The following is a 22,097-nucleotide window of genomic DNA, read 5'->3' as shown; positions in this document are numbered from 1 at the left end:
AGCTAGTTGAATTCAAATTGGAATATGAACTTTATTTATGTATGTCCTTCCCCTGACACACACAAAAAAAAATGTATTAATGTGAAATTCCCAGCCCAGAAGTTTTCCACAAAGTTTAGTTCTAATTGTTTCAGTGGTTTGGACTAAATTGGAGACTGCAGACCAGGCCTGCGGATTGTCCATTGATCACCCTCATTACGGTATAGTCACCCACCTGAAGTTTCAGGAATCATCACTTCTCAGTTTACATTTTTTGTCAAATCGAAGCAGTTGGAACAAATCTGGGTGGACAGTACCTATCTGATCTTGAACTATTTACCATCCCAATAAACGAATGGGAATTGGCTTGAGAAGGTCCAGTTAAATCAGTGATTCTAGATCCATACCCTGGGACTGTCTTGCTGTGCACCTTTCTGTGCATTTTCTGTTAAAGACTTCAAGGCCCGATTCATGGAATGCTTGATAATTTGTCTTTTATCTAAATTAGGTTAGTTTGATTTTATGGGTAAGTGAAACTCGTACTGCAAATTGAAGAATGTGCATAACCACATTAGAAAATGGGGTACCCAGTAATTTAACCAGAACCTACTACACGCGCACAGGAGACACACTTGACAGAATGCTTGCATCGCTTGTTCCCTGAGAAACACTTGTCTTCAGTCCGAGACAGTCCTGTTCACGCGGCCGGTCATTGTGGAAAGCCTGTCTTACAGCTATTCTTTTTTGCTATTCTTAATGGTGTAAGCACAGAACAGGCACTACAGACATTTCAAATGAACATTTCATTAAGTATACAGTGCAATTCAGACTCTGGACATGTTGGAAGGGTTCTTATGTAAATAAGTCAAATTAAATTTTAATTTTTAGCTAAAACAACCATGATTACTACCAAATCTATGAAAATGCATCAAGTCATTGCTTACAAAAAATCTTTGCTCTTTCATTCTAATTTTCACATATTTACAGAAATTATTTTTGCAAAAAGGGAAAACAAACCTTATAGGAGGAAGCATAAATGTAATTTAAAAATTTTCATTTCTTAGAAATTAATAAGTTAACAGCCAACAGAAAACATTACAAAAACCACATTACATTTAAAATATACACTGAAAAAGAGCAACACAAATTAGGCAGGACACAAACTGTCATTTCTCCCTGAGCTTTGATGCTCTTACAAAATGACACTCTCACTCCTTGCAGTCCACAGCTCAGCATCTCTAAAGCTGCCTGTTACAAATATCCAGTCTGGCCACAAAGTGGTGCCAAACTGGCCGTTTTTAAGACCAGTGTTGCAATAGCACTGTGCTTTGGCCCTCTCCATTTCTTATTGTTGGCTACCAATGGAAACACATGGACAATGCAAGTAACTCAATTAGCTGTCAGAGAAAACAAAAGCAGTGTCAAATTATTGTTGTGTGTTAATGAATGGAAACGATGTCTGTTGATCTTATTTGCCATGCGAGCTTTGTCGGAGTGCTGCTTATAGACAATAAAGAAACTCAAAATCAACCATTCAATACTGAACAATTATTGCTTTGTGCGACTGGATGGTGGACGGCCTACGCAATGTTCAGCACCGTTCAGACACTTCGAGGCTGGTTTTCCACACAGAGATTAAGGTTTGGTGTTGGACAATATTTGCAATCAGGGATCATCCACTGAAATCACTTATTTTGTGTCCATACTAGCCCTCAGTCTTCTAACCTCAGCATTCCCAGCCAAAAAAACATAACAGCTAAAGAGGATGAAGGCAATTAACTATCAAAAGGAGAGAGGGAGACAAAGAGGAGATTATAACAAGGCTATCAAGCACTGAGATAAAACACCAAAGCCACCCTTGACCCAAAAGCACCATTTTCACATGCTACACATCTTTGTGGAGGTAGGAGAGGGGCGGGGAAGGATCTGGCCAAGCTGAACGGTAAAAACAAATTTACAAAAGGTGGGTTTACACCTGCAGGACTGGCAAAAAAGCTGAACAAATCAACAGCTTTTGCCAAGCCCCAGAGAAGCAACACTGAGGCCATCTTTGTGTCCATCCATGGTAAAAACAGCCTGTGTGTGCGTAAATACAGCAGAGATGGCCTCTATTTTTACACAGCCTCTTGCTCAAAGTCCCATCCAGAAACTTTTGGCTTTTTTTTTCTTTTCTGTTTCAAGGTTGATTAAAATTTCCCTGCACTTTTTTATTTTTGAGGATGTGTTCTGTAATTTTTCCTTTGCTTCATGTGAGCTGAGAAGCAGCAGCATGCTAGCGCCGTCTAACATACCATGTTGCTTAGACATGTACAATAAGAGTGCTGTGTGTGTGTGTGTGTGTGTGTGTGTGTGTGCGCGTGCGCATGCGCTCTGATTCTTCCTCATTTTACACAAGTAGACGTGTGTGACTGCCCATTTTTAGAAGCTTGCCGAGCCTCTGCTTAGCGGTCGCCATTCCTTTCTTAGGACGTTTTCCTGCAACAGTTCACACAGTGTAAAAGTATGCAGTGTGAATAAAGGTTGTTTAAATATGCATTGAAATAAATTAATCATAATAATAATCATCATCGAAAATCATTGTCCCTGAATGTATAGACCAAAAAACAAAAATGTTTCACACGTGCTAATGTAAAACGGTCATAGTCACAGTGAGTTAAGTTGGAATGGGTTTACTTTCAAAAGGATATTCAGAATTGTCTCATAGACCCACCCACCCATTGTCTTGTAGGCCCCTTACCTTTAGTGGCCTGGTTACTGATGGGACTGGGGTTATGGGTCTGTCGCTTGGTGGGATGGAGCAGAGGGGAGAGCGAGCTGTCCCTGTACAGGTGCTCCTCTCCTGGGCTTCCCACCTGGGGGGCTTGAGTGGACCACCAGGCCTCCTGAGACACAGTGCCCTCCTCTGGTGTCTGCTGGCACATCAGCCCAGTCAAAGACAGCATGTCTTGGAGGGTCTTCTCAGTGCTGGGTGAGGTAGGGCATTCACTAGGGGCACAAAAACCTTTTAGAGATAGCAGCTAGCTAAAGCCCAGAACACATCAACAAACTCTAATGCTAAGGTGGTCTGTTGTGATTGCTGAGAAGTTTCTACAATGTTGTACATTCGTAATGGATCATTGAACTCATCAGTTCTTTTCCTTTCATAAAACCTTTATAAAACACAACGGACACTAAATCTTAGTTTAATCTTATCTTTTGTTTCCACAGTATAACCTTTGTTATGTTAGAATCCTTAAAGACGTTTTACATTTCTGTGCGAATACTGTAGTGTGTGTGGTGCACTCTGGGCATGGTACCGTTTAAGTGGTTTGTGATTCTGGCCATGCCTTGTGTGACCAGCCACATGGCTCCCTGAGCCCTTCCTTCTCTGTTTCACACTCTGCACCTCATCCTCAGAGCTTCCTGAGTCTGAGGAAGAAGTCTTCAGAGAGAATGAGGAAGAGAGAGGAAGACGGACAAAGGGAAAGACAGCATGAAACGTGTTAATATATCAATTTTAACCATTTTTAAAAAGCAACTCTAAAACAACACAGGGGCCCTGAACAGCTTGGCCTTATGATGCAGTATGTTTCACTGTACCTCCACACTGGCTGCCTTCTCGCTACCCGACTCCAGATCTGAGTCTGCGTGTTCTGTCCTGAGTCCTGCTTGCATGCAAAAGATGAAAATTTGTGCCTTTGATGATGCTAAATCAAAAATGTTTAGAACACAGCAACAATTACAGCCAATGTGAGTAAAGAAACTGCTTATTGATCAAAATTGTAATTTAACAGTTGACCAGGGCCCAGCTCAAGATGGATTCACCTATTGCCAGTCATGGATGGGATTAATGATCAGGCTACTTTCTCCATTTGAGACTACAAATTCCAAACTTGGCAAACATTTCTGACTGATCTCAAAGTGAAGCACTATGAAACTATTAATAATCTCAAAATAATCTCAACTATATGAACATACAAAGCTTGATGTAAGAGAATAGCTAAGTGCTTTACTTCACTGCAGCACAGAGGACTGATGCAAAATGATGAGATCAGTATGTTTCTAACAGTATTATTCTGATCTCAGCTACATCACAACAGTGCCCTTTTCCCTGTAACAGACTGGTTTCCTAGGTTTATAATATCAGGAGCTTGCAAGAACATTAAAATCTGTGTCTGAATTATAGAGATGGCTCCCTATTCAACTGCCTAGAGCCTATTTGATACTTGGCCAGACAGTGCATCAAGAATGAGCCAAAGTGACTCACGGTGATTGGTTGCTCTCTCCTGTCCCATAGTGTCCTGCATCCATAACCCAGCCTCCATGCTCTCCATTTTCACTTTCTGTTGTTGACATGGCGATGCCTTTTCTGTCTTGACCTGTTGGCATGGCAATGCTTTGTCTTGCTCACGCTTCAGCAATCCACTGGCAAGCCGTCGTCTCTCTCTGAGAAAAGGAAGCAAGCATACACACACGCATGTAAACACACACACACACGCACGCACACATGCATGTAAACACACACACACACACACACGCACACATGCATGCATGTAAACACACACACACACACACACACACGCACACATGCATGTAAACACACACACACACACACACACACGCACACATGCATGTAAACACACACACACACACACACACACACACACACACACGCATGTAAACACACACACACACGGTATTTAAGTCCCAAACAGGAATAACAGAAACATGCCCAAGAGCAAAGTATCAATTGCTCCATCAACACAGAGAATTCACTTCAATGAAAAGTCATTTCTGTTTGTATGAAAGTGCAGGCATAATAAATGCTGCCCAGGTGTGCTGTTTAATTTGTGCTTTACGATGTTCCTTTTTAACAATATTCAAAGCTGGTACTCTCATGCAGGACTCTAAATAAAGGCTGCTTGTTTGTAAGCCGTTACACCTTGTTCAGACTAAAGGGATGCAGTTTTAATTCAAACTGGAAGAAACAGCTAACAGCTAACATGGTGCAACAGAAGGTCTAGTACTGCGCACTGTGGATAAAACATCTGATGTTTTTATTGTAAAAGAAAATGCCACTGAATACATTTTTAGGACATTTTACTGTCCTTTACTCACTCTGCGCTTAAGTCGGCATGCGCACAGACACCTGCTGGGTGCTTGAGTCATGATCAGAAAGTTCAGCCTTTGAGGTACTCGACTAGTGATGGTTGCCGGTACAAGTCCCACCACTACCACGTAGCCACTGTTGGGCCCCCGAGGAAGGCCCTTAACCCTCAATTGTTTGAGTTGTATTCAGGGATAATTGTAACTCGCTTTGGATAAAAATGCAGAAAAATTAAAAATAAAGACAGGCATAATCTTACCGCATGATCCGGCCGTTACATAGCACCAGCCGCAGGGCGTTGTCAGGACTTCCCTTCTTTACAGTTACTGCAGATGGTGCAAAGATTTTCTTAAATTTTCCATTCACTCTGGCGCTGAAGTCAGAGTCCTGCTGAGATTCAAGAAGAAAAAGAACCCACATTATTCCGAACAGTGACACCTAACATTGTTCCTGCAAATTTCTTGCCATGCAGAGATACATTTCAAAGTTGAGCACAGAAGGCTACAATATTCATTTTGTCAAAAGATGCCCATGTTGCATCAGAACTCTACAAGATGTCAGTTCTTCACAAGAATCCACCATGTGGTTCTCATGCGGCCTACTCTTTATAAGCGACAACTAAACAAAAGCACAAAGATAGGATGCATCTTGAGAGATGCATCTTGCAAAATAGCGGCTCTATGGATCATGGTAAATGTAGCATGTGAGGGTTGCAGTGTTCCTTAAAAGAAATCTAAAGCCAGCACACAGAATAGCAGTGCACAGAACTGCATTACAATGTAAGCACAATGTAAGCACAATGTACTGAGCTGGTTTTTCAGACCATACGCTGCAAAGCAGCATGCTGCTCTCACCTCTTCCAGAGGGCCGACCTCCAGCCGCCTGAGCACCTCTCGGGTATGGAGCTCCAGGATGTCCAGGTTCGACGGCAATTTGTGACTATGCTGATGATGATGATGACGATGATGATGATGATGGTGGTGATGATGATGATGATGATGATGATGACGGTGGAGCCGTCGAGCCACCCGACGAACCTGCCTCCTCCTCTCCAGGGAGGAGCGTGGGGGTGGAGACTCTGTGATTCCCTGAGATTTCACCGGCCTGCTTGGGTCCTCCTGTGGATGACATGTTGTCAACTCACCAGTAACTGCTGGACAGAGGACGTCAAGCTCTGAAACTATTTTTTATTTAGTTAAAAAACCCAAGATGCCCTTTTAAAACTTCCTTTTAGGACATAACAAGATAATGAAACAAACAATATCCACATTATTCAGTTCGCGTTAGAGTCACTCACTACTTCAAAAATGCCAAAACACACACACACACACACACCCCCGGTGTTCAGGGTGACGGTGATTTTGTCCTACCTCCAAGAGGCGGATCTCCTTGGTCAGCTCTTTAATGAGAAGGCTGGGTCTGATGTTATCTGGAACCTCGCTTGTTGGTTCAGTTAACTTGGTAGAGGTGAAAGAGGGAAATAAGGAGTGAAAAACAGAGAGTAAGGTGGAGATGACAGTGAGCACCTCGTTCAGCTCATCAGGTTACATGGTAGTGCAGTAGACTGAAAACCAGTGGAATGCAAGTGAGGTGAGGCTGTTGCTCTTATTCTGCTAGCAGAGCCTTGTATTCCAAGTGGTGCATTTTCTCCAGACTCATGGAGGCAGTGTGGATGTCTTACCTCCCTCCTTAGCCAGGTCTTCAGTGCAGAGATTAAAGCCTTCACTCCTTCCACCAGATGTGCCTGCGGCTGGCACTTGTCCTCTCGCAACTCTGCCAAGATCGAAGCAAAAGTTATAACAGTCTCATCTACCAATATGACACACACAGACTCATGTAGCCTTCAAAGATGCAGTGTATTCCCTGTCTCTCACCTTTTAGTGTTTCTAGAAGGTTTTTTGCCACATACCAAGAAATGGCCTCAAAGTAGGGGAACTTAAAGAGATCTGGAGTCTTTAGCCTTCTCTCCATCTCATAACACCTGAAAGTGGAGAGGAGTTCACATACTGTGCAACCAGTCTAGACCAGGTCCAACATGTTACTAGTCCAAAAAAATTATTTTCTTCTAAAATAAATTCGAAAGGAAATGAATGAAATACAGAAAATTTACCTGAGCTGCATGCCTATGTTTAAGTTGTGCAAGAAGTTCCCTCCGAATGCCATGCAATCCTGAGAGGTGAGCACTGCATGGATCCAACCTGCAGAGGGCAGCAGAGTCACCGTAAATAAACAGAATGGCGGCGTGGAACACTACCAGTGCCACGGACATGACATCCGCCTCACTGTCTGGCTGAAATGTGTATTAGGCTGAGTGCAGACACAGTGATGGATATCCGATCTGTCAGAGGTGATGTTGCTACTTGTGACAGAAACCAGGCTAGGGGCACACACCCCACACGGATGAGTGATTCTGTGTCCTGCAAGGCAGTTCCTACCACAGGGACTCTTTACCAGTGCTGAGTCTGTATTGTAGTTCTGGTACATAAAATGGCAGAGAGGATTTTTAATCGCATTCTTTTCTGTGCTACAGTGTATGCAGTGTTGTGCTTGTGTTTACATTGTTGCCTGGCAACAGCTTCCTGTCGAAGCAGAGTTGCACTGGTGTAAAAAATGCGAAGGCTTAATTTTCCTGGCAGTCAATCTGGGAAACTCCTCAAATTATTTTCCCCTCTACACACTCTGGCACGTGGCATTTTTCCGTGCGAGCACCTGGGCTGTGTATTCCAAGGCGAGCTGAACCAGGGCTGCAGGCAGCAATGTGGGGAGGAGTCGAGACCAAAGAACTCGTGGCTTCATCTCTGGATTTCTCTTTAGTGTACTTACGGAATTAAAAACGCTGGTCAAAGCCCACTCCACTTGGTTTCGTCGTTTTGCTGATCCAGCCACCCCCAGACATCAAACTCACCATTTATTTACCATATGCATGTTTTGGGGTTCCAATTTCAATAAATCAAATTCCCTTGAAAACTGCCCGGCCTACCGATTGGTGTTCTTTCAAGACTTTGAATTCTTTCTAGATTTTACACATACATGTCATAAGTGTAATGGCTGCCATAGGTGTCATGGCATGACACATGACCTACAATTAACATTACAGGCAATGACTCCTGGTGATGAATCAAAGAGGGTCCTGGACACGCTCAGCACCGATTTACCCCTTTGTGCGAGTCTTGAATTCGCAGTTGTGTTTCACTGCTGGTAAATGCAAGGCATCTCTCTCTGTAAGTGTTTCAGTGCACGCAGTCAGGAAGTCTGCCCTGTCTTTTTTTACTCCTGGGTGTTCACGCTGTGTTGTTTAAAGGCTGGCTCTGAGTGTACGATGCTTTGTAGCCAAGCAGTGATAGTGCCATAACTGTTAGTCAGCTGTGTTTTTACTTGCTTGCTTTTTTACATTACTTGCTTGCTAATTATAACCTACAGAACATTCATCTGACAAATCATGGGTCATACTAATAAGAAAAAAATCGTTTTTTTAAAAAAACAACCAAAAAACAAAACAAAAAGAAAATCAGGATTATTAATGTTCAGGATAATCTGGAGTCTCTGGTACATGGTTACAGCCATCACTGATGTCCCATTATCAAATTATTCTGATTGGTTTGCACATAAAAACATGTATGACATAGGTTACTTGATTGCTTTGAGCTGAACTTTTGCCAGTTTGGGATGCCTGGAGTGCTGGCAGGCACCCAGGACTCATAAAAAGTGAGGCATGCTGTGCAGAGAAACAGCCCGCAAAACACGTTGTTCCCATCGAAAATAATTAGAAAAGGGTGCCTGAGTTGGCAAGAAAAAGCATACAGTGTTAACACTGCCTTAAAGATGACTAGAGACCATAATTACATCATCAGCAGAGCTCTGAGTTATGTGGAATTGCAGTGGCTGTTTTGAGTGAAGGTGAACTATGTCAAAGTGAATATCTTAACCACAGCCAGGTGCAGGAGCAGATTCTCACCTGTAGGGAGCAGTATGGTGGTGCCCTGCTTCACCACACACTTGTAGCACTTGTCCACTTTCTCCCCAAAGAAAACTTCGCTCTGATTGGCCGATGAACTCCACGACTCATACAGTGCGAGGTTAGCCTTAGTTGGCTTAATCAAGTAGAAAACTTTCTCTCCCTGTACGACAATAAAATAATTGTTAACTTGGAAAAATGTTGTTTCATCCTGTTGAAATTCAAATAAAAATTCAAAACTCAAAATAATGTAACCTTTTTTGCCTTTGCAATCCAGAAACTTTGGGTAAAAGAATCTTTCCTTAAAGTAGACCAACAACTAGACCATGAGGATTAAAGCAAACCACTTGTTTGCAAATATGCTCCAGTAAAATTACGTACTAAAACTTCATCATTTCTTCCCTGAATGATGGTCACCTCAACCCAAATAACACAACGCAAATTTCAAACATAAACATTTGTTTTCAGAGTGGCGGTCACTGTGGGTGCACGCTCTCACCCAGAGCACATGGTACCAAACAGAGGTGCCACCAAAGTCGATGTGGAAGTCTGTGTAGCTGTCTTTCACACCCATCAGGCAGTACTTCTGCACAAATGGTTTGGGGAAGAAGGAGTCATCTGGCCAGTAGTTCTCCACCCAGGACAGTTTGCGAGCAATCTCTGGCACCTCCACCAGGTCTGCCATCCTGCTCCGTAAAAGGAAAAAAAATAAGTTATAAATGCTTATTAAATGTTAAAATTCATTAAGATTAAATACTGCTTTGTATAATTGCTTTTTAAAATTACTCTTATGTGTAGCATGAACTAAATGTGAATATGTTTATAAGTAAGACTCAAATGCATTGATATTAAATAACATACACAAATATTTTCAAGTTAACCTAAATCTAAATTAATGCATACATGCACTGTCTATTTTTATTAAACTCCCTGCTTTATTGGTTGTCCATGAACTAGAACCAAAGTGGTCTCTTTAATTCCTTACCAAGATCATCATCTAGTCACGTGTCCACTGCCTCCATTGTTGACAGAGAGGCAGAAAATGCTACATTTAAGTGAGGATGAGATTTCTTTGGCGAGCTAGTAAGACTTGAGAGAGGCAGAGTGACGTACTTCGTATCAGAGAACTCCAGGCTGATTAAGTTGAGCACTTTGGGTCGTGCAGGCTGGTAGTAGTACTTCACAAACTCGCCCAGTTTCATCTTGCTGTCTGCTTGTCTGGCAACATCAATCACGTCAACGACTTTGTCTCCACCTGTGTGCGGTTGGGGGGGCGGTGCGTGTTACAGCCAAAATCAAGTATTTCTGAACTAAAGTACAAAGAGGTGGCATAACCATATTAACCTATATACATGATAACCCCAAACAATCGTGCTAAATAGATTCAGCATATTCACACTTATGTCTGCAAGACATGTCACTGGTTAACCACAAACTGCCAGAGAGAAGCGGAAACAAAACAGGACAGCTGTTAGAAAAAGATCATCACCCCTCCTACACACACCCACAGCTGGCCTGAGCCTAATGATAGAGAACAGCTGGACACAAGACACACACACACACACACACACACACACACACACAGGGGGGGAAGGTGCAGATCCAGATTTACGCACCTGCCTACAAACCTACTCTAGTTATATTTTCTAAATCCTGAGTGGTTTCAAGCTTCTTAGAGGTTTCAGCAGTTTTAAAAGCCCTGAATTAGACAAAAGAGCAGACATGTGCATTTGCATTGCTGATATACAGCTTAAAACAAACAAACAAACAAAAGAAAACCCCCACAAAAAACCCACATGAATAACACTTAGCATTTGGGTGTGTGTGTGTGTGTGTGTGTGTGTGTCCACAAGTGAAGGGGGTGGAGAGTGGAGCAGGAGTAGGGGGCACAGTTCACAGCTGTCTGGTTCTTTTCTTGACATTCACAGAGGGGAGAGGGAGTGCCTGGCCTATTGTTTTTACTCAACCACCAGTGCGTAATATGATCTCTGGAGTGGAGACACAGACAGACACACACACACACACACACACACCTCCTTTAGCAATAAAACAAGCCCATGGCTTAAAGCTCATCAGTGCGTGAGTGGGGAGTGTGAGCTTTCTAATAGATGAGCCCTGCTGTGGGCTCTGGAACATGAGAGGAGATGTCATAGATCTTTAAAGGAGACGAGAGGCTACGCAGCTGCAGGAGGCAGGCAGCAGACCCATTCACTCACCACAGCAAGAAACCTGAGGCCCTGCAGCTCCCAACAGCTCCACATCGAAATAACATGCGACAAACCTCATACGCTTATACCGCATGGATGACCTTTTAAACAGAACCATTTTGTTGTACCAGAGAGTAATTTTATTTACTTGTTTTTATAAACTGGTTTTATTCAGATACTATACTGTAAAACAATGCTTGTTTGAATTTGGTGAGTGACTGCAGCACTGATAGTGATCTCTGTTTCAGTGATGTTGGTGCTCTTATACAACTAACTTGAACATAAGAACCTGTATTGCTTATTTTAAGACCTGCACAGAAACAAATGAGTGTTTACATGTAACGAGCCTGAATAAGACTCTGTTGTTTCACTGCATTATTCATTCAAAGCGGTTTCGGGTTTGTTTAACATTTGGTTAACAGTTGTTAATTAAGCATGCGTTTGCAGTTGTTAATCACATTTGTCTTACGGGCATTGAAAGACAGACGTGCATTCTAGATTATTTTCATAGACGCGAAGTTTACAATGAAGTGGAAGTTAAACAGGTCGGTCCCCTATGAGCAAGTGGAGAGCAGTATATAGAAATCCCGGAGTGGAACCGGGCCGGAGGAATTGCAGAATATGTGGAGAGTGGAAACCGCAGCTGTTCCATTCTTGCTTGCACTTACCTACATACTGCTCCACATCTCTGACGGAGAAGGACGGCGGTGGTAATTTGAGTCCCAGGCCGTCAAGGTCAGGCACCATGATGGGGTAGTGGAACCCTTCTGTTTCCAGGTAGTGCTGGGTTACGTGACTGCCTTGCATAGGTACGATGACCACATCAGCGCTGCAGCAGCACAGAGAGAGGCGGCAGCTCATGAATGCACCTCTCCGCAGACACGTTCAATCAGCTTACCACTACACCTACATGTAGATGCATCGTGCAGAGCTCGATTACACCGGAGGAGCAGCATTCCCAAGCACTCGTTTACGATATCATCAAACATGGAGCTTGAAGAAGTTACACTACAGGTGCACAGTTACCAAGTATTCACTTACTATGTCACTCCGTCTCCTTAGTAACTTTAAGAAGAGCTCTGTAACTGACTGCTCCAATTAAGAGTGCACTACAAGTGCACTACTCTCTGCACTACCTTTACACACCCACACCAAATTGTTCACTCATTTGCCACAATCCAATTTCCACTTTTCAGGAGCCTTTTGCTAGAAACATTCGCCTGGAGACAGAGTGGGCTGAGGTGTCTAATTCTGTGGCAGTTAGGCGAGGTGTCTGTACCTGGGGAAGCTCCTGTCCTGGAGCTGTTGGATGAAGATGGCGGTGCCGGCCTGCACTGGCCGAGTGCCATCGTCCACCTCTGTGTAGTCATGCCGATGCCAGTTATTACGCTTCTTCACTGGGACAGAGAAAATGAAAGAATGAGACGGGCAGAAAAAGAAGAACTTTGGATAGATTCTTACCAACCCCTCCTATACCCACCCACAGCCCCACTAAATCCCATGCCACTACATAAACAAGCCACATGTACTTTCCCACAGACTTACTGAGTGAGGGTCCATGGATGGGCTGACAGTTAGGGCAGTGGTAGAGGTCGATATCAGCGGCATGGTGCTCTTCCACTTGAACACAGCTGCAACACACACACACACACACACACACACAGTAGGTGGGATTATGTATGGATGTTATTGAGAATAGTTTAACTATATCAATGAGTAAGAAAAGCTCTGATAATATAGGTTGAAACTGAGTCATACTAAACTTTGTGAACTATTGCTCCTTACCAGATCAATTCTAATTATGCACTCTTAACCTAAAAACCACAATGCCACCCACTCACTCACTGATGCATCGCTTGATGAGGACACTTCTGTCGTTGTGCCACAGTCATGAGTTATGGTCTGTAACCCATCCCACTACAACCACATGCAACCTTTAACTCTCTCTCCTCTCTCGTACTCTGAAACACACACGCGCGCACACCCACGCGCACACACCCACGCGCACATGTACACATTGGGAAACCTACACACAGTCTCTCGTGGTTCATGCCAGAGGTGTGTGTGATCAGATGGCTTCATGTTCTGTCAGATTTACACAGAGAGATTTACTACAGCCCAAAGACCTGTGCTCAGAGCTCCTCCACATAACACAAACTCCTGTGGCAGTTTGTGGCCTGCTTTCCATGTTAATAAAACGAACACTATTCACCAACAACACCTAGCTAAGAGTTCAGTATATGCTGTTTTGTAGGCTCACTACATCCCCCACTGTTCACACATCATATTCTGAGGGTCAGTTTCCTGGACCAGGACTAGTCCTAAATCAGGATTCAAAAGGCTAAAGACTAGACTTAGTCCATAAGAAGGAACCCAGCCCTTAAAGTCTGGATTACAATGAAGGCTCATCAATCATAGTACGCCAGACATGCGTGAAAAAGCTTTAGAAAATTATATATAGAGCATGATAAAAAATACCTCTCTAATGTACTGTTACATTTCTGAAAGGAAATTTAAAACTACCTAACAACCCCCCCTACACTAAATAATTAAAACAAATCAAATGGACACAAGTTGCTACTGTGGAAACACTAGCATCAAAACCTTAATCTTGTCAGTTTCTCCCTTGTTTAATGGGCGGGAGGCTTGATGACGTGCTACAGTGTTTGGTAAAGAGTTGCCTTGTCAGCTTCCCCCCCCCCCCCAAACACACACACCCTCTCTCTCTAAAACAAGCGATTAATCAAAGCAGAAGTCTTGGCATCACCAAAATGGAGCTGAAAAAGACAGCAAATGGATGAGTCATGAGACAGGACGAATTTTTTTGGGTTAGACGGTCAATCATCCAGAAAATTACTGCCCCATCATTTGCATCGTGCCATTAAGGTGCACGTTCTGCCCAAAGTCCCCCAAGTGTCATTGTAGCAGCACACTGCCACTGCCGGCAGCAGAATGGCATGAGAAGAGAGACATTAACCAGGGCTGTGTTCACAAGCACCGGAGCCACAGCACAGCCCTTCTGACAGCCCAACCCTCGGACTGTTGAGCTCCCGCAGCCCCATCGGCACTTATGTAAGGACACTGCATCCGCGGATGACTCACTTATGCTCCTACTCCACATCCTGCCCCCGAGGCCCTGAAGAGGAAGCATTAGAGGAAGGACCGGGTGATCATGTTCTGGACCAAGTCAGCCAGAAGGCCATGTGAGAAAGCTGAAGAAGAGGTCACTGTAAGATGTCCTTTACTGGCCTTGCGGCTGTATTAATCATTTGGAGTCTATTTGTTATTATTTGTTGTGTAACGCGCCATATATTGGAGTATATATTATGTTTTAATAGCTACAATATTACAGAATGCTCGTTAATACTGGCGATAACTGATGTTTCAGAGGGCTTAGATACTGTTGTCTGTCTGAAGCATCACTGCACTCCGTGACTTTTGTGGCCTGCTGTAGTGACACTTTGTTCCTATTCCACACTGCTATGGACACAACAGATGCGAAAACATTCGCAGGTCTTACATGCTGTGCCAGAAATCTGCTCACAAAGAAATGCCCACAATGGCGCACCAGTGTAAATTCCAAAAAAAAGATGTGCTCACCCTAAAAACTACAAGTTTTCCTAAGTTTGTTCAAAACCACATAAAACTAGAACACTAAGCTAGACAAAAAAAACCCAACAAAACAATAATACCAAAACTACATAATAACAAATACATGCCTGAAATGCTTCAAAATCTGCAACTGTAAGAAAACACAGATAAGTGTGAATGGATAGAGAGATTTAATTTATTGTACAAAAAAAGAGGAACTGGGCCATATGAAAAACTAAGAGAGAAACAATAAACAGGCCCAAGTCACTGATGTAACCAAGAGAAGGTAATTAAAAAAATAATAAAAAATTAATTCATTTCAATTTATCGACAAATATTGGATAAAACAAGAGAGGCTAGCCCCATCTAGAGGGTAACAGTGTCGACATTCTTCAGGTTTTTTTTTTAATTCATATTGCAATAATGTTTAAAGCATGACCAAGGAATACTGCAGTATAATCAAACCACTCGGTCTGTCTAAGAGATGGAGAAAAAGATGAGGAGAGGGATCCAGAGGGATTAAAGGGACTGAGAAAGACAGAGAGAACTGTAGCTGGCACTGTCTCTTAAATCCACCCTTGCATTACTCTGCAACACAAAACACACAGTTCTAGTGTAGCCGGTTCTTCTTGCCCTTACTGTTGTCAAGTATTATCTGCTCTAATTTCTGAATGGTTATGATTTCCATTAAAGTTAAGAGAAACTAGGGTATTATCTGTGTTTCACTACTTGTGCAGACTTTTGGAGTAATGGAACACATGAAAGTTAATCTATATGAGTCTGGTATCATTTTTCTGATATCATTTTTTGTTTTTCCGATAATTAATATCTTGCATGCTGACCCCAACTCTACAGATGGCAGCAGCTGGACCAAAGCCACTCATAAGACATTTGGGGCCTGAAGCCCCAGATCGGAGTAGGCTTAAATATTCCCATGACACCAAATACTAACAACACTGTAGGGCTGGACCCACAAGAAATATGCAGAAACACAATTTCTGTTTATAAGAGTTGGTCTTTATAAGAGTGGGCCTGAAAAAGCACACTGAGTTCAAACAGCTGAAGTTAAACCGCTAAAATCCTCCTTCAAAAGAGCGGTAAAAGACAATCACAACACCACTCCTACAAAAGAGCCAAGAGGAAATCCAATGTCTGCTCAAAGCTCACTGTAGCTTCTCCTATTTCTCCTATTAGACAGACAAGCACACTTTAAATTCAGTCTCTGTTCAATTCTTCTAGCCACTTCTAGTCAAGTCTGTGCTGTAGAAAGTGCACCGCTGTGGCTTTGAAAATAACACGTCATCGAACAAAATCCATTCCATACCCCGACACAGGTGTAGTAAATAAAAAAGCAACTCTTAAGCAAAAATGTTTGATGTGATCATGTGTTTCTCTGAGAAGAGAGGTTTTAATCACTGCTGAACTTCGTGAACTGGGATTTAGGCACAAATAAATCAGAAAGCCTTGCTTATCAGGGTGATGATGCATAATGTTGAAGCCTATAGCTTGTTTTACATTTATCAAAATAATTTATTTAATTAAAAAAAGAAAATAATAATAATAAAAAATTATCAATCCCAAAACCCAAAAGGCAGAAAAACTGTATGTGGATTCTATCTGGTCCTATATAAGATTTCTACCACACACACGCAGGGCAGACAGAATCACCCAAGTTGCCTTGCTTTCTCCATCACTGCGTTTGCAACTCCTCCCAATTAGACTCTGCTCCAAATGGGCAAGAGCCTAGTCTTACACTGAAGCATAAAGGATCACGGTGGAGAGGAAGAGACACAAAGAGAGCCACTACTCAAATCTCAGATGAGAGATTTCATTCATCTTCTTTGATTTGGTGCAGTTTAGGATTCATCAACATCCAGGGGTTTGATGTGATGAAAAAAAGGGCCCTGTTAGTCAGCCACCCTTCTTGCAGGATCACCTCTTTTGCTAATGACTCCGACTCTGCACCCTGGTAACTTCCAGCTACTTCAAGTTTTCATAAGAGCATGACATAGGTCCATATCATGAAGAAGAAACTGCTCTCTTTGGTTCTCAAAACAGTTTCGAGTTTATAAGACAAAACACAGTTAATAGGCTATACCATCTCAGGACGTGTAAACCGGCATGGCAGAACTGGTTATACACGGCATGAACAGTCATGAACAAGCATGACGGCCCCCTCCAAAACAAAAAACTAGGAGCCACACAACGCTCAAACGCAATAGTTCTCTCCTTGACTTTTCTTCCCTCTCTTGGAGTAGTTCACTCGCTAGCTTTAGTATTTTACCACAGCAACTAAAACAAATAAACTAACGTTAGCCAACTTTTTACAAACCAAGGACACGACGTGCAACAACAGCCAAGGAAAAGCAGGACAGACATTCACTCAACTCCAGCTAACTAGTCTGGTTAGGAATTGCGTTGAATAGTTGTTTTCAGAAGAAACGTGACGAACATTTTCCTACGTTAATTAATAAACCAGAAGACATATAACATCTGAAATACAAACAAAAACAGTAACCTAGGTTATCCAGCTACTGACATGGACAGAAACCAACCACAACAGATGCTCCCTTTAAATGCACGTAGGCTCGCCAACCATAGCCAGCTAAGAAGCGCCAATCCTCGCTATATGCTTGCGGATTTGGGTTGTCTGACTAAATAAACAGAATTATTCAACACTGGTTATCTAGCTTAGTCATCTTGGCTATGACTCCCAGTAAACTGCCATAACATTACTAAGCTAACTTACTAGCTAAGAGCCGAGCTACGTTGCTAGCTAACATAAGGCTTATTGAATTTAGTTACAAGAAATGTTAGTAGGTAATGGGTATCTGGATGTTTTAGCATACAGTTAACTGCTATATATTTCAATTAACATGACACGTAAATGTCTCAGTATAACAAACAGGTGCAGAGCTAGGTCGCTATTAGCTGACTTGCTAGGCGAGCTCTCACCACGGTTAAAAGGATTTAAAGACCCTCTGAACGCTAGCTAGCGCTTGACGGGACGCCGTGTGGTTTTGCGGATTTATTTCAATAACACGACCATTTCTATTTGGCGCTATTTCAGTCAAGAACGTATAATATCCATACCTGCCATGGAACCAGTCCTTACAAATGTCACATTCAATCATGAACCGGTGAACATCATACGGCTGCCGGCACACGCAGTACAGCTGGGCAGGCGCCATCTTCCTACTGTTCCCAAACAACGCCGTGCGGGGGCTCACAGCGGCGGAAATTACCGAAGTAGACACCGGCGAGGGTTCGACAGCGGCGGAAATTACCGAAGTAGACGCCGGCGACCAGCGGAAAAGCACGAACAGCGACAACGACCAACGTCTAACAAAGACGTTATTCCTTTTAAATAATATGTGATCGCCTGTAATGTGTGTATTTCTGAATAGGTGGAATGGGCGATGTTTCAATCTGACCACCTCGTGATCAGCCAAATAATTACTCATTAATAAACAATATTTTAATTAAATTCATTTCGTAATATTGGGCAAGTTCAACATTTCAAAATTTTATGTGAAACACAGTAGGTGGAGTGAAACATTACACATAATACCCTAATAAGGGAAGTTATACAGCTCGACAAATTCAGACCCACAATAAACGGCTGTTGCATTGTTACCAAACAGCGCGTGTTTGACGTGCTCTACGTGCAGAGAGCTCGCGCTCATGTGCGTGCGCTTGGTACCCGGGCAGCGCGAGCGTCCCACAGGACACCTCAGCGCGCGTTTATGCATCTATACGGAGATACACGATTTTTAGAAAAGGCTGAGAAATCGAGAAATATCATTCTATAGGCTTCAAAAGCTAAAAATAAACAAAAAACAAAAACAAAACAGCAACAAACAAACAAAAAACGGACTTGTACGCCATCTGGTGTTGCAAAAATACTTTGCATCAGGTTTTTGGAAGACCTATTGCGTTTTCAATGGCATAATGGTTTGCCATAATGGTGTGATTTTACTTTCAAAAATTATTTTTGTTGGCGGACTGCCAAATGTCACTCCATAGCTCCTCGAGCGTTATAGACGTTTGTGTTGCGCGTACATGACCTAAACTGAGAAAATGAAGTTTGTCTAGTTCATAGATACTAGTTAAACAGGCGTGTATATCTAGTGTTTAATGTTTATTAGCAACGATGTCTGATTTGGTGTTGAAGGTGAACTAAAGTCTATCTATATTCACTACCTGTCTCAGTGTCGCCAGCAGTATTTCCATGTATAGCTCTGCTTTAGTACTAACCTATTCATAATGGATGTAATCGTTGATGTGAATCACATCAACTTTGTTCGACAATAGGACTTACTGTATGTGAAAATTATAGTGTTGCAAGCCTAATAAATTTCCAAGTTTACTCAGTATTCTGATTTGACTGAGACGCCATGGTGACGACCACTTATACCTAACCAGTGTAGAAAATTGTTGGAAGCTATAACAAAATAAATAAATAAGAATAAAATAATACTAATAATACTAATAATACTAATAATATCAGTCACATTCGTGGCTGTAGGATAAATGGTGGTAGCAGGCTGGGCTCTATGGGCTAGTGTGGAACCAACATCGTCCTTCTGGGCTGAGGGGTCAGGGTTAGGTGAGGGGTCAGGCTGGTGGAAGGTGGTGGTTACCTGGTTTCTCTTTACTCCTCTGCCTTATCTTGATTCTCCTCCTATCTTGACCAGCATTGCCCTGGTAAACCTCTTGACCTAGAGTTCCAGTATATAGTTCCAGAGGTAGCATTACACCTCCAAAAATGGTGGGGTGACATCTTCTCTTTCTCTGACAAAAATATTGACAAAAGCATCTTCATTGCCTATAGTAACGACTAAAACATACTTTTAGCACATGTACTACAATGCTATTTTGACTGCCCGAGTGCCGCAGGACAAAGAGCGGGACACACAGACCTCTCTTGATGGAGACAGACATTTATCAAGCACGAGACAGAAACAAGGCACTCATGCATGAACAATAACAGGCACAAAAGCATAAACACACACAGGAACAGCGAGTATGACCTGTGAGCACAAATACTAACGCCTATAACGACTGACAACATGCTACGCAACACAGGGATTTAAATACAGACATAATGTAAACAACAAGGTGCAGGTATGTGTCCCACAGAGATTGAAATGTTTAGACTGTTGTCAATTTTTCTAGTAGCCATATTTCTACAATCTGAATGCACAAAGTACACTGTGTGTACAAATATTAAGCAAGAAAACATTTTGACTATATTGTCATTTCTATGTATATTTCCCATCTCCAAGCTGTATAAAATTGAATGCGTATTGGATATAAGCGGATCAGTTGATGTGTATTTGTGTAATGAGGGAGGGTGTGGCCAACACCCTACATCCCAGGTGTGCATAATTACTAGGCAGCTTCTTTACCTCAGGCAAAATGGGCCAAAAAAGAGATTTAACTGACTCTGAAAAGTAAAAGATTGTAAAAAGTCTTTCAGAAGGAGGCAGCACTCTTATAATTGCTAAGATATTGGGGTGTGATCACAGAACCATCAAATTGCATCAAAGATGCAAATTAACTGCCAAACATTTGAGAAGAGTCAAACATGAAATGACCAGGAGCCCATTATCCTCCAGTGCTATCATATTCCAGAACTGCAACCTGCCTGAAGTACCCAGAAGTGCAAGGTGTTCAGTACTCAGAAACATGGCCATGGTAAGGAAGGCTGAAATCCGACCCTCACTGAACAAGACACATAAGGTGAAACGTCTAGATTTTTGAAAAGTTTTATGGACTGATGAGACAAGAGTGACTGTTGAAGGACCAGATGGATGTGAGGTAACAGTACTGGGCACAGATCTCCACTTCGACTCAGACGCCAGCAAGGTGGAGGTGGGGTACTGCTATGGACTGGCGTTGTTAAAGATGAGCTAGTTGCACCTTCTCTGGTTGAAGATGGACTCAAAATCAACTCCCAAACCTACTGCCAGTTTTTAGAAGACACTTTCTTCAAGCAGTGGTACAGGAAAAAGTCTGCATCCTTCAAGAAGACTATGATTTTTATGCAGGACAATGTCCCATTGCATGCATGGAAGTACCCCACTGTGTGGCAAGCCAGTAAAGGCAAGAACAGTGTGTGGGAGACTGAGGATGCTGTTGCACAAAAAAATTGATCGCTAACAGATACTGACAGACTCCATAAATGGAAGGCTTAGGACCGTTATCAAAAAGAAAGGTGGCTATATTGGTTACTTCAAATATTTCAAAATCAAATATTTATTTGTAAATTGAGTTGCGCAATAATTATGCACACATAGATATTCTCCTAAGAAAGCCAAAACCCCACTTTTACTTTCTTAAATATCTAGGTTTGAGGTTTATAAACATTTTGGATTGACTGAGAGCACTGTAGCTCAATAACAAAATGAATTCTCAAAAATACAACTTGCATAATAATTGTGCACACATGTAAAAGGCTCTCATTTTAACTAGGGAGCTTTGTGAAAAGTGACCTCACAGACATGTGGCATACAACCAACACTTCATGGTCATCCACAATTCCCAATTAAAAAAATGAACTGTATATTTGTTTTGTAGACATAAAAGCCATAAAGAAAATCAGGCAAATTTGTCTGCATAAAAGTTTCTCATTCTTCTCATCTGTTTCTCATTCTTCAATTTCCTATTCAGTGCATGAATCAAAGCTAGGGGTCATTTTCTGTTTTTCTATTTTAGGATTAGAAACAGAAACCAATTAACAAAAGCTATATGCACCTTCTGATGGTTCTTGCATTCCCATCCCAGGGTCGTCTAATAGCACACATCCACAGTCTCCTCCTTTCTGGGTTTTCTTTCTCGGGTGGGATTCTGTAGAAGCACAAACCAGGCTTGTCTCCTGGATAGTGCATCTAAATGAACAACAACTCTCTGGCATACTGGCTAAGGAAACTGGTAAAAATTAATGGCAGGCAGGGGAAGAAAAGCCTTGTTCTGCCATTCGGGTTGGCATTACTATACTGATGTGGCGTCATGTGAAATTTATTAATTGTATCTGCCACTTTCCTGCAGTGTAGAAGAATCTGATTTACTCCTGCTCAGCTACACTCAACGTATAGTTGTCATGATCAGTCCCTCCCAGTTTCCGTGTTTTCCGTCTTGTTTTTTTTTAGTTCCTTTCCATAGTTTCGTTTTCTCCGCCCCTCACTTGATTTTCCACACCTCTCTCGTTTAGTCGACTGTATTTAAACCCTGCCTTAAGCCCTGTATTTTGGCTGTTTATTGACTGCGTCTGTAC

At 42.3% G+C, this 22,097-nt stretch overlaps 1 protein-coding gene across 4 annotated transcripts; it reads right to left on the bottom strand.

Annotated features, from left to right (window-relative positions):
* Positions 1 to 712: 712 nt before the first annotated feature.
* Positions 713 to 18,067, bottom strand: kdm7aa (lysine (K)-specific demethylase 7Aa). 4 transcript variants are annotated; one of them, XM_081722762.1, is made up of 18 exons: positions 17,912 to 18,067; positions 12,773 to 12,858; positions 12,507 to 12,624; positions 11,896 to 12,056; positions 10,134 to 10,275; positions 9,520 to 9,706; positions 9,021 to 9,183; positions 7,176 to 7,263; positions 6,940 to 7,046; positions 6,747 to 6,838; positions 6,436 to 6,522; positions 5,920 to 6,183; positions 5,325 to 5,455; positions 4,226 to 4,404; positions 3,559 to 3,665; positions 3,276 to 3,400; positions 2,717 to 2,964; positions 713 to 2,454 (listed from the first exon to the last, which is right to left on the bottom strand). In XM_081722762.1, the coding sequence occupies exons 1-18, from the start codon at positions 18,007 to 18,009 to the stop codon at positions 2,366 to 2,368; spliced, it is 2,472 nt and encodes an 823-aa protein (XP_081578888.1). In that variant the 5' UTR covers positions 18,010 to 18,067; the 3' UTR covers positions 713 to 2,365. The 4 variants fall into 4 exon arrangements, with proteins under 4 accessions (XP_081578888.1, XP_026853130.2, XP_081578889.1 ...); XM_026997329.3 differs by having other exon boundaries at positions 3,559 to 3,623; XM_081722763.1 differs by having other exon boundaries at positions 5,325 to 5,452.
* Positions 18,068 to 22,097: the final 4,030 nt, after the last annotated feature.

This window comes from Electrophorus electricus, chromosome 11 (genome assembly GCF_041902795.1).
Source record: "Electrophorus electricus isolate QZ-2024a chromosome 11, ASM4190279v1, whole genome shotgun sequence".
Classification (NCBI taxonomy): domain Eukaryota; kingdom Metazoa; phylum Chordata; class Actinopteri; order Gymnotiformes; family Gymnotidae; genus Electrophorus; species Electrophorus electricus.
This window is presented reverse-complemented; position numbering and strand designations above follow the sequence as displayed.

What these genes read in the sequence shown, in the direction of transcription:
- kdm7aa (XM_081722762.1), bottom strand. Translation starts at nt 18,009, where the DNA reads ATGGCGCCTGCCCAGCTGTACTGCGTGTGCCGGCAGCCGTATGATGTT. An exon ending in CCTTCTAGAAACACTAAAAG is followed by an intron (nt 6,839 to 6,939) that starts GTGAGAGACAGG and finishes CGATCTTGGCAG; the next exon opens with AGTTGCGAGAGGACAAGTGC. An exon ending in AGGTCGGCCCTCTGGAAGAG is followed by an intron (nt 5,456 to 5,919) that starts GTGAGAGCAGCA and finishes CTTGAATCTCAG; the next exon opens with CAGGACTCTGACTTCAGCGC.